Source organism: Alosa sapidissima, chromosome 24 (assembly GCF_018492685.1).
Source record: "Alosa sapidissima isolate fAloSap1 chromosome 24, fAloSap1.pri, whole genome shotgun sequence".
NCBI classification, from domain to species: domain Eukaryota; kingdom Metazoa; phylum Chordata; class Actinopteri; order Clupeiformes; family Clupeidae; genus Alosa; species Alosa sapidissima.
The window spans coordinates 4,483,757-4,501,878 of NC_055980.1; the positions used below are offsets into that span (position 1 = coordinate 4,483,757).

The 18,122-nt window shown below is 44.2% G+C and overlaps 1 protein-coding gene and 2 long non-coding RNA genes across 5 annotated transcripts in view; all 3 read right to left on the reverse strand.

Moving 5' to 3' along the window:
• Window positions 1-408: 408 nt before the first annotated feature.
• On the reverse strand, window positions 409-3,316 carry LOC121700496. The gene is made up of 3 exons (XR_006027247.1): window positions 3,019-3,316; window positions 1,038-1,252; window positions 409-796 (listed from the first exon to the last, which is right to left on the reverse strand). It is a non-coding gene; the product is annotated as an uncharacterized LOC121700496 (long non-coding RNA).
• A 180-nt stretch (window positions 3,317-3,496) lies between these two features.
• On the reverse strand, window positions 3,497-4,383 carry LOC121700384. Its single transcript, XR_006027212.1, has 2 exons — window positions 4,206-4,383; window positions 3,497-4,015 (listed from the first exon to the last, which is right to left on the reverse strand). It is a non-coding gene; the product is annotated as an uncharacterized LOC121700384 (long non-coding RNA).
• Window positions 4,384-4,999: 616 nt separating this feature from the next.
• rab11fip3 (RAB11 family interacting protein 3 (class II)) overlaps window positions 5,000-18,122 on the reverse strand; it is a 29,460-nt gene continuing 16,337 nt past the window's right edge. For 2 of the 3 annotated variants that reach the window (XM_042082208.1, XM_042082210.1), the window contains 10 exons: window positions 13,917-14,129; window positions 12,589-12,723; window positions 11,352-11,387; window positions 11,069-11,159; window positions 9,705-9,949; window positions 9,280-9,361; window positions 8,779-8,916; window positions 8,302-8,457; window positions 7,802-7,942; window positions 5,000-7,666 (listed from right to left, as the gene is read on the reverse strand). In XM_042082208.1, coding sequence (XP_041938142.1) covers window positions 7,553-7,666; window positions 7,802-7,942; window positions 8,302-8,457; window positions 8,779-8,916; window positions 9,280-9,361; window positions 9,705-9,949; window positions 11,069-11,159; window positions 11,352-11,387; window positions 12,589-12,723; window positions 13,917-14,129 — 1,351 coding nt within the window. In that variant the 3' untranslated portion in view covers window positions 5,000-7,552. The remainder of the gene's footprint in view (window positions 7,667-7,801; window positions 7,943-8,301; window positions 8,458-8,778; window positions 8,917-9,279; window positions 9,362-9,704; window positions 9,950-11,068; window positions 11,160-11,351; window positions 11,388-12,588; window positions 12,724-13,916; window positions 14,130-18,122) is intronic. The other variant, XM_042082209.1, reaches the window with a different exon arrangement.

Here is an 18,122-nt window from a genome sequence, read left to right on the forward strand (position 1 = left end):
TTTATATGTTTTTTTTTTTTTTTTTTTGCATTGTGTTTACATTCAGATGTTACAACATGACTACAAGGTGAGTTAGAAGTAAAAAAAATACCTGCAACTTATTACATTTCTTTATTTATTGTTATTTATAGAAATAAGGCAATGGGGAAATGTGTTTATCCAATGATGTTACTTCCTGTCATTCGTGATTACATTACGTTGTGAAGCTACTTCTGGATGTGTTAGCTTCGTTATAATAATCAGCAATGCAATCAACAATTAGTAAGCATAAAAGTGGCACACAGAAGAGAAAAGAAAGACGAGAACTTGAGGAGACTGAATCCAAACGAATTAAATTATTATTTATTTATTTATTTTATTTAAACCTCAAATGTTGCTGCTGGTGTTGATGCTAGCAATGCACCAGGGCCCAGCACCGCTACGTACGCCACTGCTCTGCAGTAGATCTACTTCAGCTGGAAGTAGTCATGGTTAATTCTGACTATATAAGGCTCAGATAAAATAAAATGCTCAGACTTTTAGTCGACTGAAACTTGACTCAACTAAAAAGAGTATGAACGTGACTAAAACAAATAAAAACTAAAATGACAGCTTGACACAAATACTACACTAAAAAACTAAAATTAAATCAGCCCCGCTGAAAACAACACTACTCAGCACCCTTCTTCCTCCTCACGCTCCTCATCGGCATATCCCCCTGCTAATTAAGACACAGCAATGCAATTGCCACAAGCTATGATGAGTACCACCACAAGATAGATTATCTTCCGCCCACTGGAACCCCCCGGAAGGAGCTCTAAGGGGAACAGAGAAAGTGATTTATGAAATACAACAACACGAAAATACAAATGGTCTCATTTAGCAATCCTACTATTTGATATCTTTGAAAATCGACTTAACTGGAAAAATAAGCTAAGAAATAAATATGGGCAAGATGACCAAGGGATGCTACAAGACATCTCTACAGGACATAAAGTGGGCATCATTATCGTGGGCAAAATCCTGGCAGAAGAATTGAAAAAGTTGTGTTGACTTACCAATGTTTTGGAATTTACTGGGGCGAGAGGCGTCAGGCAGGCATACTTTCCAGGCTGGTCATAGATGAGTCTGCTTGTCTTCTCATCACGCCATGTAAGGTCCATAGCATTGGGTTCCCGATGGTACCAATAGAAGCTTGAATTAGTTGGACAGTCAGAACAGGTACACAGTAGAGCTGAGGCATCCTTAGTAATGACGGCTGTTCGTGGACGAGCTGCGAAAGACACCAAATCACACGTGTTAAGCCCGGCTGCGCCTTCTGGGAACCGGTTTGACTTTTTCATCTGGAGATTAACCATATCTTAACATTCTAAAACCAGTCCCCAACTTGACAAAAGCACCTCTGCATATTGCAAAATATACTGAGACACAAGCATATATTACATTACATTTGGTTGACGCATTTTTAGCCAAAGCGACTTACATATGTCAACTATATTATAAGGGATTACATTGTCCCTGGAGCAACTTGGGGTTAAGTGCCTTGCTCAAGGCCACAACGGTGGAAGCCGGGAATTGAACCGACAACTTTCAGGCTACTGCACGCTAGCCCGGTTCCTTAACCGCTACACTACCACCGCCCCCCATATAGGTTCATGCATTTAGGTGAGGTACCTCTGATAATTAATATTTGAGGATCTGAGGGCACATTTTCCTTTAAGGTTCCATGAGGTTTTATGAAAGTGCAGGGCTCTCAAGTTTTGAAGTTTGCAAGGAGTGAGACTTTGTTTCTCAGGGGGAGGGGGCGTGGCATTGGCACAGTGCCACGCCCCCTCCCTCCTGATCGAAGTACATGAAAGTCCTATGTCCAAAGATTAACAATCTTTGCTACGTCTGCTTGAACTACTCGTGGCACCACGCCCCCTCCCCCCGATCAACAGACCCACCCTCCCCATGTCCCATCGACCCAGCTTCATGAGAGAGCACAAATTCCAAACACACTCTTGAACAGTGGTGGTTCTGTCCGTGTGTGTGTGTGTGTGTGTGTGTGTGTGTGTGTGTTTATGAGTGATGTTGTGTGCTGTAAGTGTTTGTGGCAGATTTTGATGCCTTGATGACTGATACTGGGGGCTCCCATTTAAAGCACTGTGGTTCAATGTCAGCCATTTTCACAGTCATGAGGCCATCCTTAAAAATATTCTTGTTTGCAGTAACAGCCAAAAAAAAAAAAAAAAATGGGTCGGTAGGTAGGTCAATATTTTATTTTTTTTCAAGATTCAAAGTAAAAAAAAAAGTAAAATTTTGGTCATGGTGATCACGTAGGTATGAATTTAAACAAATGTGCATATTGTGACGTAACTGACTGGGTCCTCAACCGGTGCCTTCAGGCGCATCACTGCATACCTCAATCTGATGCAGGTTATGTAGACCAGCCTTTCTCAAACTTGTTTAACCTGAGGCCCAGTCATGGAAGACTTTGGGGTCATAGGGCTCATCTACACGTACCCAACCCCACTCCCTCCCAATCAAATTGTCATTATCATTATCACAATCATTATTATGCCTATATTGTTATACATGCACTTTCACTTAAATGTTTTGTGACATGCACATCAGAGGACTGCTTTACTAATGTAAGATATAATTAGTTTCATTGCTTTTGCATGATTGCATGATGCTTGCATAAGAAAAGAAATACTTCTCAAAACAGCAACAATTATATGGGTGCTATTGTTTTGGGATGTTTCCCTCATGCAAGCATCATACATTGGTAGGAAATGGAGAAAAAAAAACATGTTTTTTACTGTAATGAAGTTTAATTTGAATGCCTGAACGGATTCAGAAAACACAATACCAGCTTTTTTGGCGAGCAGATAGGCGTAAATCACTGATCTGTTGATCTTTAACAGATAGAAAGAAGGCTACAATAGCTTTTGGCCACGTTATATTCAAATTTGACTATACAATACTCAGTGCTATACAGTGTATTTTATATATGGCCATGTATGACTGGTGCGGTGTTGCATTCACATAGCCTACCTTAAGTTTCGTCTCCCTCGGTTTTCAACCTAACTTTCTTCTTGTCGTCCAGTGACTGACAAAGACTTGAGCAAATTGCCTATTCAATAAAATGATATAGGCTAATGGGGACCTAGCAATATATCGGTATGACCCTACTTATATGACTCTACATATGACACGATTTCTGTCCAGCAGTCCGAAATAGCTGTTTTATACGGAGCCCCTAAGGGGACATGAGCAAAAACAATCTAAAGTTTAGTTTCATGTGCTCACCTGAAACGTTCATGTGCTCAATTGAAAGTTTCAGGTGAGCACATGAAACTAAACTTTAGATCTTTTTGTTGTCCAACTTTCATGTGCGCACATAGAAGTCCGAGTCCCTGACCAAAACGGTCTCGAGTGCAAGACCGGACTCGAGTAGGCTAGGCCTACTACAGCCCTGACTACAATAATATCAATAGCCTACATTTAAAACAAATTATTGTTCAAAGTCTTATTGATGAATTTAACATCATTTTATTTCATTGTGTCTGATCCCGATGTGTTGATATGAAGTGAGCAGCAGGTGTTGCAGGTTGCCTGGGACTGTTTTTGATGTGACGCCCCGCCCGCTCAAATCGTATGAAACGATGGGCGGCTGCCAAAACTTTACCGATTGTCCCGTCTGCCGCTGGTACGACCGGAATACCGGCCACCACCATGGACACCATAACTGGGCACACGTCGTCTGACAGTAGGCCTAATGCTGGAGGAGGGGGAGGTTCCCCCGAAGAACACCACAGGGAGCTTTGAGGGGTCACGTTATATTGCAGTCTGTATGGGTGGGCATAGAAAGGGGCATCGCCACATTGATCTTGATGACAGCACTGCATACATTCTTGAGAGGGCAGCGACCAAACTGGTGCTTGAGATTGTGTTGGCTTCTGCGTCACGATCACGGCTTCTCCGCTGCCCAGGTCACAGGATTTTGAAGACAGTATTTGTGGCGCAGATGATGTTGGTCCAAACACTGGTCCTAGACAAGAATTAGCATTATGCATGACTCTACAGCCTACAAAGTCGGGGTGATTGATTTTTCCTGCAGGTTCATACAAGATAGGTTTAGTTCTAGCTCTCTAGTTTAGAATGAACTGCAATGCACTCCAGATGAAATTGATGCCGAAATATTCCATTGTACAACTAGGCCTATATTTAGGCCGACTTACTGTTGGAGTTAGGGTCCGTAAATAAATAAGACATTTAAAAGTCAGTGTCTAGTGTGCAAGCAGATGATCAAATTGTTTTGATAAAGTATCCTGGTATTGTTTTTTTTTTATCAAAGATCTTAGAGGGGAGCGCTTTAGAATATTTGCTTTTCATATTCTAATATTACAAATCAACATTCTGGCGCCACTGTTGCCATGACAACTGCATCTTCTGTATAAATTTAAGATGACACTAAAGGACACTTAAGGACATGGACTCAAAGACACTTCAACACAAAATGATCCTACATAAATATTTTGTTAAAATCTTCTAGAAGTATTAATTTATATATTTTATGAGAAAGTAGTGTCTGTATGCTGCTGCCCATGCCAACCTACTGAAAAAAGAGAGACCAGAGGCAGATGCAGTTTGCCGTTTTTGCCAAAAGTCTTGTAGACAGTTATTTGTGAGGAAATGTAGAGATGACGGTCCACAATATTCCTGTCAATTGTACTAATCTTAGCTTGGTGTTTGCTTCACATTTGTTTACAATGTAAACGACTGCAATAAACCGCTGAAATAGAGTATAAATAGGCAAGAAGTATTGCCAGCGCATATGCAAACAATTTAATGTGTCTCGTGTTGCGAATCCAACACATTTTGAGGACAGCTGACACTGTCATGTCCAGCTGTTCAAGGGAACAGTCCAGTGGTACACACAGCAGTGTTGGAGGACAAACCTTCTTTACTTTTGCTCAATACACTGCTGGTACACTGATGAAAGACTGGTACAGCAGAAAAAAACAATGCATCATGTATTTCAATTTGATTTATTTCTCTCTATTTTTATTTCGGATATCATCTTTACAGAATTTTACTTGAAAATCTATAATTCCCCAAACAATAAGTGTTACATCTACAATACTGATCTTAGCCTTTATACATGTGTCCTTCACAATGGTAATAAACTTCACTTTACAATTCAATGCTTCATTACAATGAGATTATGTGTTTATATTTGCTTATTAGCTGTTTTTGTTTTGTTTTTTGTTTGTTTGTGTATTTGGATGGCAGGTTGAGTTCTCCAGTAGTGAGCTCTGTACTTGCATCTTTGGAAGCTAAGGTGTGAGTCCACAAAAGAACAAGTTCATTTATTCGCATATTTACATCATATATTTATAACTGAACAGAATGTGGAGTGCGTGTGAGAGTGTGCACGCTCAGAGTGACTCAACATAAGATGGAAGTGGCACACACACACACACACTCCTGTCAGAGCAAGAAAGCTGAGTGAGGAACCAGGCTTTGAGCCTTTTGCGCACACTCTTTGGTTGCCATGGAAACAGACTTGTTGAAGATTTCATTTTTTTTTTCCTCTTAATTTTCTTCTTCATTAAAGTGCATCAGGTGTAACCCTGTGGTCCTCTGCAAGACCCCTAACCTTAAGCCACAATGGACACATCCTCCACAGCCCAACCAATCATGGGCTCAGGATTAAACCATTTAGGTGGGAGCAAGGGGTAGGCCCAATGAGTGCAGAAGTGCAAAACCAGTGATCTAAAGGGTGTCAGGACAAGAGCACTCTCACATGGGAGACTCCGTTTGAACAATAGCATTCCCAGACATGAACAAACAGGGGGTTAATTCCCTCATCATTATTCCTGTCTGCTTGATACAGACAAGGAAATAAGTTCCCTCAGAGCACGGAAAGCCAGGGCTTTTGAAACTGGCGGTTAGACTGACCAAGCCACATGGTTCAAAGAATAAATATCTACACATTATCAACAAGCATGTGATGTGTGGCATTCTGTGGAGAACACGCCACACAGGAATGCAGTCATCCCAGAGGAAGACAAAATTAACAAAACAAAACAAAAAACCTTTTCATTCCTTCTTACTTTTCTACAAAAATTACCTACAGTACAGTCAGCATTTAGAAAACAAACTTTACAGGCAGAAGTCAGTTTGAACCAAGGCCTTTGAGAGGTCAGCTTCAGAGAGAGCCAGGTGGTGGTGGGGTGGCAGGCTGAGAGACTGAGCGTGCAGAGCCTTTTGGTTGGGCTGGGCACTTTCCACAGGTGAGAGCAGATTCCTTCACAACTCCCCAGACACACACACACACACACAAAAACATTTGTTGTGTGTGTGTGCATGTTTATGTACATATACAGTTCTCCAGACACAGAGTTGTGTCGTTCCTTCATTTCCAAATCTACACACATCTTCAGAGAACAGTTAGAGTCCTGTTGTTCCCATCTCCAACGAAGCAAGAGAAATGGAATGAGAACCGAGGCTGACCACTCTCTGTAAGTATCTCTTCATCAGTTGAGCGCACCATTGTTTGTTTGTTTTCCTCTCAGGCTGTGCAGTCAGAGACCTCACTTCCTTTCACTCAGCAGAACTACACAGGATTGAAACTACACTACCCACAAGCCTATGCTTTTGTCTATGCAACAGCACTGAAGCAGTCGTCTGGGTGGGTTGGCTAGGTGTGCTGTTGGTTTCTGTATGTCAGCTAGCCATCAGCTTGATCCCTTGAATTCCGCTTCATTGCAATAAATAAATATATATTTTTTTAAAAATCAGAAGACCAGTGCATGAACATGACATAATGACAGGTGATCCTTTTTGAATAATAACATAATCAATCATCTGGAACCTCCTTCAAAGATAAACAAACGAATAAACAAACACACAAGCACTCTGACAACCTCTACCCTCAGGACCTCTCCGTCTCCTCTAAGAGGTCCCTCACGTGGGTGGAATGGTGTGACTGATTCAACCGGGATTAATATTAACACTGCAAACAGAATTGACGGTGTGCGAGGAGATGTGTGTGACTGACATTTTTGCACTTTTGCAGTGTGCCTGAAATCACACACAACACTGCTTGAATGCTTCATGTGGGATAAAGTGGAAATTCTTAATAGCAGCCAGTGCTACAGCAGTGTGATGAAGGGGGGCTTGATATCTATTCATAAAAATTATATGGATGTATTGCACTTCCATGCAAGGCACAGTCACAAGACACACTTACTCACACACACACACACACACACACACACACACACACACACACACAGAGTGAGAGAGAGGAAACTAAGGCCCCTCAGCCCAAAACAAAGGGACGTCAAAGGAACCAGCATTCGGTCTCACAGACACACACACACACACACAGACAGACAGACGCGCGCACGATGGCTTTGACCGTTAACACTCGTCTTCAGTAATATGTGATAATGTTTAAGTTCATCCGTCTCCACAGTTTTAATCTCTTTGTGTCCTCCACGTCCAGTGAAACCAGTATGCTCTGACTGTCTCTGTGTAGAGCAGGTGGCCATGGCACGCTACAGTGCGACCAGGGCGTCTACTTGACCTCCAGGATAGAGGGGTTGGACTCCATGATAGCAACGATGATGCGGTCGATGTAATCCTGTAGTCTGAAGTTAATCTCCTTCTGCTTATGGATGGCCTCCATCAACTGCACACACAAACACATAGGATTTCAATGGGTGCTAAGGATTGAACATGTACCAAGCAAGGGAAACAAGCAAGAGCCCATGAATGTGTGTGTGTGTGTGTGTGTGTGTGTGTGTGTGTGAGTGTGTGTTCTCACCTCGCTGCGGGACACGGAGTTGATCTCAGCGGCAAGCGACTCCGAGAAGGACTCTGACACCAGGCTCTTGGCTCCCTGGATACTCAGATTAATAATCTGTCCATTCAGCTCATCGTTCTGCTCCTTCAGACTGCGGTTATCCTACAGATGATAAAGAGATAAAGATTAAGAGCTACTACTGACAAACATCCCCAAACCAGAGTCATCTAACCAATACTGAATTCACCAAGACCAGAGTCATCTAACCAATACTTAGTTCACCAAGACCAGAGTCATCTAACCAATACTGAGTTCACTCTCATGGTTCAAGCTCATGGTTGCTGTGATAGTAGGTTACATTTTGTTTAGACTACTGAGTCTGCTTTAGAATAATGTAAATACATGTTCAACCCTAAAGGCTTGCTTTTCTCTCAGACCATGTTGCGTGCGCTTCACCTAGGCAGTGTGTGTGTGTGTGTGTGTGTGTGTGTGTGTGTGTGTGTGTGTGTGTGTGTGTGTACCTGTTTGAGCCTGCGGATCTCCTGCTCCAGCTCATGCTCTCGCGTGCGTGTGTTGTACTCCTGGAGGCCGGCGCTGGGGGAGCGGCCTCTCTTGGCCTCCATCTCCAGCTTGAAGAGCTGCAGGTGCTCCAGCTGTTTACGTAAGTCCTCAATCAGCTACACACACACACACACACACACACACACACACACAGAGAGAGAGGAAGAGTTAATCATACAAAGACACACATGGATGATTTCACTCACATATACAATCTGACAAAAGATTAAAGGAAGATGGTGTATATATATGATACACACTTATCAGGTGCCAATAGTAATAGAAAGCCATTTGTAGAGTACATACATGCACCCTTATCAGCTAAGGAGGAGGCAGTTCTCTCCTAAACAGGACTGTACCACCATGTGGTATAGAGTTCTTTTACAGCAATCTCCACCTCTGTGGCTTAGAGGTGTCCGTGACCTTTCACCCCTCACCTCCTGCATGCACTCCTTCTCCTTCTGGTTGTTGTGGCGTTCGTGGCTCAGTTTGTCTGTCATTTTCCTGCGAGAGTCCAGCTCCTCGTTCAGCCGCTCCGACATGTCTTCCACCTCGTCCTGAAGCTTACGCTTCTCCTGCGAGAGACAGAGGGAGAGGAAGCACAGGGTTAATCATGGACGCAGGAGATGCAGGACTTCAAATCTTGAAAACGTACAACAAAAAACATTATAAAATAGCTAAAATCAATAGAACAATGACAGTAAAACCATTAAACTAAAACAAGTAGCAGTGGTGGTTACAAGTAGTGGCAGTGTTATTGCTTGATAGCACTTTTGGTAAATGAAAGGTGTGCACCTCCTGACCTTTGGACCATGTCACCCTACTGGTTACATTGTGAAGTACACACACACACACACACACACCTGTGCCAGTACTGCATTTGAGGAAAAACTGTCAAAAGTGGCGATCAGGTAAGAGAGGAAGCGAGTGTGTCTCACCTCTTCCAGTCTCTCAATGTTGGCTCTTAGGCAGGGAACACATGATCTCAGCTCACTGTTCTCCTCATCTAGCTGCTGCAGCCTGTAACAGATGTACACACAGTCAAATCACACACATGGACAAACTGCACACCCACAGTTAAAGGGCCATGACACGGCTGGCATATGTGAAAGACAAACAAAGGAAACCGAATAGCACAGACTGCAATTCCGTTTCTCACCACAAGGTGGCAGTTCATAGCTCAACTACAAACTAGACAACAGGTATGCGAATGATACTGTTACTCATGGCCTTGTACCCTAAGATAATGCTGATATTTATTTCTCTTGGTCTCTCTCTCATACACATACACACACACACACAGTTTATAGCCTCCAGGCCCTGGCAACAAACACAAAAACACACATAAAGCCAGAGTGCTGACCTGGCCTGAAGGTTCTCGATCTCCAGGTCCCTCTCGCGCTGCAGCTTGGCCATGGCGTCGCGGTGCTTGCGCGTGTGCGTGTGCAACGTGTCGTCGGCGCGCAGCTCCTGCTCCTTGAGCTGCTCCTCCAGCGCGTTGGCCCGGTGCACCAGCGTCAGGTTCTCCTGCCGCAAGCGGCTGTGCTGCTCCTCGCTCAGGGCCGAGTCCTGCTCCAGCTCACACACGCGACGCTCCAGCAGCAGCATCTGACACACACACACAGGCAGTTATACGTGAGGCATATACATCTTTGAGATTTGTTGGCCAGCCACCAGTATGCACTCACTGGAGTAATGCCATATAGACAAGCAGATTAAAGGAAAATTCCGGTTTTTAGCACTTTAAGGCCCTTTTCTGGTTTGTTTTGGATGAACTAGAGTGGTGGACACCGAAATTTTGACGATTGGTCCTGTCTCGACTTTTCTGACTCGTTTTGAATCGCCTTTTCACCTCTCAGGGTGGCTGGCAATGGGCATACTGTAGTAGGCTACTCAAACATGTCCTAAAACAACCCTTAACGTTCGTTTCACCGAGTGGTTAGTGGTGTTCGTTGATGTTCCAAAACAAGTAGCGTAGCGAAATACAGTTTCTGTCGTCTTTTATTTGGCATTTTGTAAAAATCCCATTGATTATTATTGGAAGACTCATTGCACGTTGATATTACTACTGCACCACCGTCTATGCTTCAGGTTCAAATACGAATCATACATTGCGCCGATATATTTGCTTTTAATAGTCAACGAACTCCACTAACCACTCGGTGAGTTGCATAGTTTTGAAAACGAACGTTAAGGGTTGTTTTAGGACATGTTTGAGTAGCCTACTACAGTATGCCCATCAAAACGAGTCAGAAAAGTCGAGACAGGACCAATTGTCAAAATTTCGGTGTCCACCACTCTAGTTCATCCAAAACAAACCAGAAAAGGGCCTTAAAGTGCTAAAAAACGGAATTTTCCTTTAAGCCACATGAGTGATTTTGTTTTGGTCTAAGTATGAGACTGATTGTTTCCAGCTAGCCAAGATGTAAGTGTACAAATGTAAGTAGTACAAGGCAGTAAATGGTGAAAAAGCTTTAAAGGTACATAATATTTCCAGCATTATCAATTGGGCCATTTGTCTTGTGTAAAGTTAATTTGAGTAGGGGCTTCTGAATGTGTTTTTACCTTGGATTTTGGCACAAGGGATTATAACATCTAATCCTTTGTATTAGTGTAATGCAGACCTGCCATACAGATAGACCTGCCATACTACAGATTGATACAGCATTCACCCTATTCATAGGCATTATTGCCTGTGCTGTTAGACCAGAGGGGTGGAGATGGTACCTTGTCAGTGATATCGGTGTCTGTGAGGTCCAGCAGGCCATGGCTCAGGTCTCCCATCCCCTCCAGACCCAGGGCACTGTTCTGCAGTAGCCTGGCAACGAACAGAGAGAGGATGTGAACACACACACACACACACACACACACACACACACACACACACACACACACACACACACACATACACACACCATCTACATGCAAACACAAGAAGAAGACTTCTCCTCCACAAATGTTACACATGTTCTTTTTTTCATGTTTCAGTGCCAGGAATGAAATGTCTCACCTCGCTGCTTTCTTGCTGGACAGCCGCTTGCCGGAGCTGACGAGACAAAAACAACACGCGGCGTCAGGAAGAGTGATGGAGAGGAAGAGAGGACAGGAAGGAGAGGCCGAGACCACGTCCCCTGCTCCCTGCCCCGCAACACACAACCTCAGCTAAGCACAACAGCATTCCAAACGCATATGCCTACACACACACACACACACACACACACACACACACAGTAAGCACACTAAAAGCTCTATATGTGCCACACAGCAGAATCCCGCTGTTTGTCAGGTTAATGCCATGTCAGCTTGTAAAACCTACCTTTTTTGTTATTAATGAAATTAGAACACTACTTTAAAAAAAAAACACTCTCAAATGAATGCCATTGGTTGTTTTACTAATATACCGATTGTTGGCTTCACAAATGAAGGTCTTCTGTAATGGTTCAGCCGGGACTTTAAAACTACCCAGAATGCACTGCAGGCATTCTGAGAGTCCCGAGAGTCCTCCATGGGTGCCGATAGTGGGAGGGTGGCACCGAGGCGGACTGGCACACAGGTGGCAGTTGGTGTGTGAGTCTAACAGATGGCAGAGGGCCACTGCAATGAGATGATGACTAATGATTGTGTGTGTGTGTGTGTGTGTGTGTGTGTGTGTGTGTGTGTGTGTGTGTTCTGTTAGTTTACAGATCATCTTAATGTCCTTCGGTTCATCTCAGACTTTCCTCCCTCATAAACACACAGAGAGAAATGTTGCAGTGCACCCTCGACCAGTATCTTCACTCATGGTCATTGTTTGTCTCATGAGGAGTGAACACTTCTGGCTTTGGTGAAACCTGGAGAGGGCTCTTAGAATAAACCTTTGGAAAATGTCACTTTGGACCTTAACGTTCCACACAACTTCAGCAGAACCGTAAAACCTTTAATTGGTCTGCTATGGAGACAAGATGATGAACCCTCTATTTATGGTTCCATCATACCATATGTGCTTCAGTCTCTCACTCTACTGTAACAGCATGCTACACACACACACACACACACACACACACACACACACACACACACACACACACAATCACACACACGCTTCAATACAGTGCAGATTCATGTTGAGCACTGTTGTGAAGCGTCGTGTGTCAGTACCGTCCACACCAACACACTATCTCACCACAACACAACACTTCACAGCACAACACCAAACTATGCCAACCCACACACCCACACACACACCGCACGACCTGCGTGTGTGTTACCTATTCATCTCGAGCAGGTGCAGGCGGGTGGACAGGTCCTCCAGCCTGCTGATCTGCTTGTGGCAGTGGCTGCAGAAGAAGTCCAGCGCTTCGGACTGCAGCAGCGCCTGCAGGCTGGCCGGCACATCGCCGCCACTGAGGCCCGGCCCAGCCCACACACACCACGCGCAGGAAAGGGGCAGCGAACAGGGGAGGAGTGAGAGAGAGGGAGGGAGGGAAGGAGGGATGCAGGGAGAAGAAGGAGGAGGAGGGAAGCAGTGAGACCAAGGAAAGGGGAAAAAAGAGAGGGAAGACATTTAAAAATGTGTTTGTGTCCATCACAGAGGAAAAAGAGGGACAGAGAGTACGTGAGAAATCAAGTAGTATTCTGTCAGACATGCAGGAGAGGCAGATTTGGGGAGAAAGGTCAAAGGTGAAAGTTGAAAGGTTAAAAGTGTCGTTTAAGGAACAGAGTGCAGACTGAAGTGCTGTGCAGTGGATGTGCTGTGTGTGGAGCTGAATATGGAACAGCTTTGGCTAGACTGGACTTATAACACACTACTGATAGACATACACTACACATACTAAGACACTACTCCTGTGTGTGTGTGTGTGTGTGTGTGTGTGTGTGTGTGTGTGTGTGTCTGTGTGTGCGTATCTTTCTCCTTATTTCAACTCTTGGATCATTATAAATTCAGAGTACTTGGCACTGACTTCAGGGCAAGTCTTGGGACATTCTATTACATAACTCATTTAGTATGCGTGTGGGTCGATGTGTGTGTATGAGTGTGTGTGTGAAAGAAAGAGAGGTGGGGGTAGGCTGTGCTGGCCCGAGGAAAAGAGCAATCTGCTGTGTCAGGCCTGTTCATCTCCCTTTAACACAGCGTGAAGGACAGTCAGGCTGAACAAAAAACAGGTGTGTGTGTGTGTGTGTGTGTGTGTGTGTGTGTGTGTGTGTGTGTTAAATGGGGTTGAACAAAGATAATACATATTAACTGGCTCATGTGGCAAAGCAGAGACAGTGAAAAGATAAATGCAGGGTTATTGGACTGTTTCGGAGATGGGAAGTGAAGACGTGTATACTTGTTCTCCCTCTCCCCCCTCTCACAAAATCTCTCTCTTTCACACACACACACGTTGCATTCTATACAGCCTGATTATGTCATTCATTCAGCTACATAGCCTGTCTCCAGTTTTCCTCAACTTGACTAATTAAGAAGCAATAATAGGATATTTGACCGGCATACCATCCAAAATGTCCAGAAAACGAAACCTCTGCCGGTCACTTTGACCGGCACCATTTTTTTCTAGCAGAAACTCTGGTGTGTGTGTGTGTGTGATCTCTGTACCTGGGCGACAGAACAGGGGGGCAGCGTTTGGGGCTGCCAGGGTGAGGGTGTGGTTCCGGGTCTCCTGCGTCCTCAGGGCCCGGTCTCTCCTCCTCGTGATTGGCCAGCAGCAGGTCGGAGGTGTTGCTCTCCCCAAAGTCCTCAAAGTGCTCCTCCTCCCCGCCAATCACGGCTGACAGGGCGTGGCCATGAATATCTGCCCCCAGAGAGAACCTGTAGAGGAGCAGCAAATGTTAGGAAACTTGCTGGTGCCCGTAAGCGGATTACATTTCCAGACATATTTATGGTTGTGTTTGCTGTATCCATCACTACAAAATGCAAACTGCTCTACATTGGTAAGGATAAAAGAATATCAGCTGATTGTTCTGTTGAATGCCATCAAAATATAAATAAATAAAATATTTTCCAGTAGTCAGGCACTAGTAATGTGTGCACCATCAATTACATCACTATAAACATTCTAAGTCTGTTATGGTAACAATGATGTCACAGAACTCGAGGAAAAACAACTTGTGTACCCAGTTTGAACTTTGGAACTCCATATGGTAATATTACCAGAAAGGCTTGAAGTGAAGTCAAGATTTTAGTATTACAAAATCTTTTACATAAGGGCCCTGTGTTCTGAAAGGAGAGTTTTTCAAAATAAAATGATCATGACAAAAGGCATTTAGAAAGCCTGACACATAAATATGAGCACATACTGTACACACTCTAGCACTCTCCATCTGACAGCAGATAACACTAACCCTGAAGTCTGTTTGGCAAGATCCATGCACTGTGAGTTCAGACACCCATATGTGGCTGGCCCTGGCCAGCTGAGGGGAGGGCATAATCCCAGACACATGACTGGCACTGGCATAGCGCTCTGTACTCAAACTTCAGCAGGTCATGGTACACACAGAAACACACCCGAAGACAACATGTTTTCTCCCGAAACCCAGTGACATCCTTGTCTCGTGACGCACAGAGATAAAGTGTATTTAAGAGTCTCCTGGAAGTGCTGATGTGCGCAAGCACGCACGCACGCACGCACACACACACACACACGCGCACACACACACACACACACACACACACGGGTGGCACAAACACCTGAGCAGCTGATGAAAGATTTTGCTGATGGGGTCTGAAATGTGCGCAGTAGAGGGATTGTGAAGTGCATAAGCTCAGGATGAGAAGAGCGTAAAAGTCCAGATATGGCAAGAGATCACACAGGTTTATGGCCTCCGATCGGAAGGTCATGAGATGTCTAGTGCCAGCTGATATCAAACACAGGCAGCAGTCGATGAGATCAACCATCACAGCAGTGGCCATGCTTAACTGTAATCAGGGTTTAATTGGATCTTATCTGAACCCATTTAAGGAAACATTAACGTCTAATTATTCCATAGAAAGTCCAAAAATACGGCATTCAGATTTGTTTGTGGCTATTTTCATGTTCCCAAACCAGGAAGGGGGTGATAGTTAAACTCAGTGTGTTTTTGGATGTGAGTAGATCTACACATACAGTACACAGACACACACACCTATGTGCATGACCCTATGTAAGCATGCTTAGCTAATGTAAGTGTTCTATTTACGCTCTGAGCTGCCATGTAAACACAACATTATTTACAGAGCTATTCTTGTTGTGCTATTCATAGTCCAGCCCTGCTGTTTATAGCCAGTTCACTACCTGCAGAGACCTGCTCTAGTTTTGACGATCAATTACCACTGTTTTGTAGTGGGAGTATATTCATATCTCACTCTGTGTCCGTCTATATGTTACGTGGCATGCGTGTGTGTGTGTGTGTGTGTGTGTGTGTGTGTGTGTGTGTGTGTGTGTGTGTGTGTGTGTGTGTGTGCACGAGTGTGTGTGTGTGTTTGTGTGTGTGATTTGAGATTATATCCAGTCTGAATGATGGTCTGCTAATTCACCTTAATCCCACCGTCTCCCTGGCAACCAGAGCAAACATGTGCTGTTTAGCAGTTAAGGACACTTTGGCATTCCAGATCGTCACACACACACACACACACAGTCCAACACTATCGTAACTGGGCCACTACTGTTTCCATGGCAATGATCTGAAAAGTGGGACAGTAAGCTCATATTTCTGACCGGTCCTTTTCGCTCACTCACTCAAATACAATATGAGCCGGCGGTAACAAGTCTGTCTCGTCTGTGTTATCTAGGAAACACACATTCCCCAGAATGTCTGATTCCTGTCATCTGATTGGCTGATCACCTGACCCAGCTTCCTGACAAACCCCAAGGACACATGAGACCCCTGAGTCAGCTTGCTCACACACACACACACACACACACACTCATGCGTAGACACGCCAAGACTGATCTAAAACTTCAAGAACATTATGAACTGACATATCAGAAAAGTAACACACTTATCTGAGAAAAACTTTCACAGATAACCTTCAAATAATCCCTAACATGTCCACACACACACAAACTTATGGAACAACATTCAGATGGTAACAATTTACAAAACTGCCCCCCCACACACACACTCCTGGGCCCTGACGCACAGTCATGAATTAATAATAACTTCAATACACATACCAATTTACACAAACACACACTCCCCACTGAGAACCAATCCTTAGACTGCCTGTGCATCTCTCTTACCCATGGCCCACGTGAAAAGCTGGTGGGCACAGCGACCTCATCCTGATGCTCTCTCTCTTTCCTCTGGGCAGGCAGAGCAGTTGAGTGTACACTTTTCTATGGTCACACTGCCACAAACAAATAATGACGACAAGTCAACTAACTCCTCCTGTAGCACACTGACCAGTGACCATCCTAAACTAGGACACAAATCAGCGCGGGCTCCAGATGACTGTCTGACCGCCGTTTGTGGGCCACACATGTGAGTGTGTAAGTGTACATTCTGGAGCTTGTCTCTGAGTGGCGGCGAGTTAATCAGATTTAAGGATCAGCAGGGGTGACCCAGTCCCACCCAGAAGAGTGTGTGTGTGTGTGTGTGTGTGTGTGTGTGTGTGTGTGTGTATAGGAAGGTAAATCTGTTTAATGACTAATCCCCAGCAACAGCATGTAGGTAGAGTGTGTTAATGTGTGCCTGTGTCTGCATATGTGTGTTTGTGTGTGTGTGTGTGTACAACGGCCACTTGAATGCATAACACAATTTCTGAACTGGAGGCTTAGACAGGGTAAGACTGGTTTTCTACTCACACAGTGACACACACACACACACACACACACACACACACACACACACACACACACACACACACACACACTTCACAGCTGAGAATCTTAGTAACTGAAAAGCTGCACTTAATTTAGATAATAATAAATCATTTAACCATTTATGTAATTTAACTGATCTAAATAACTCAAGAAGAGTTTATTCAAATATTGTTAAATAACAGCATTGCATAACTTTAAGTTTATTTTTACTGAGGTAATAATAGCAGTCATGCCTCATGCCATGTTACTTTTGTTGTTTCTTCAATTTCCCCTGGGGATTAATAAAGTATCTATCTTGCGTCTTGTGTATTTCTGTGTGAGTGAGACAGAGGGCAGAGTGAGACAGTAAGACCTTTGTAGTAAGACCTGACTCATGAGCTAATGCAGCACATACCATAAATCAAACACACACACACTCATGCACACACACACCACTACACAGGCACACACATACCATAAATCAAACACACACACACTCACCACTACACAGGCACACACAAACACATACCATAAATCAATCCTAAAACGTTTTGGGGAAAAACATGTGTATGCAACACACACACACACACACACACACACACACACACACACACATATATGCCAAGCTGATGTGTCACAAGAAAAGCCTAAAGTCATCCACAGCACTACAATAAGGAAGTGAGGGAGAGTGGAGTGGAGCGTTGGGGGAGTGGGTGCTGGAGAGCAGAGAGGGCTGGAGGGCCGGAGAGAGGAAGGTGAACGTGTGCGGCACAAACAACAGGCTGAAGAGATGTGCTGCTGGAGGCATCCCAAAAAGAGGAGAGAGAGCGCAAAAGAGAGTGAATGGCACACTTCCTGCTATTGAAAGGAGAGCTTAACACGGGAAACCCTAACAGAGCCCAGTCAGCAGATACAGATACAGACACACAGACAGACACACACACACACACACACACACACACAGGATGCCCACATACACACACAAACACACACTTCTGACAGAAAGGACATGATATATTAGC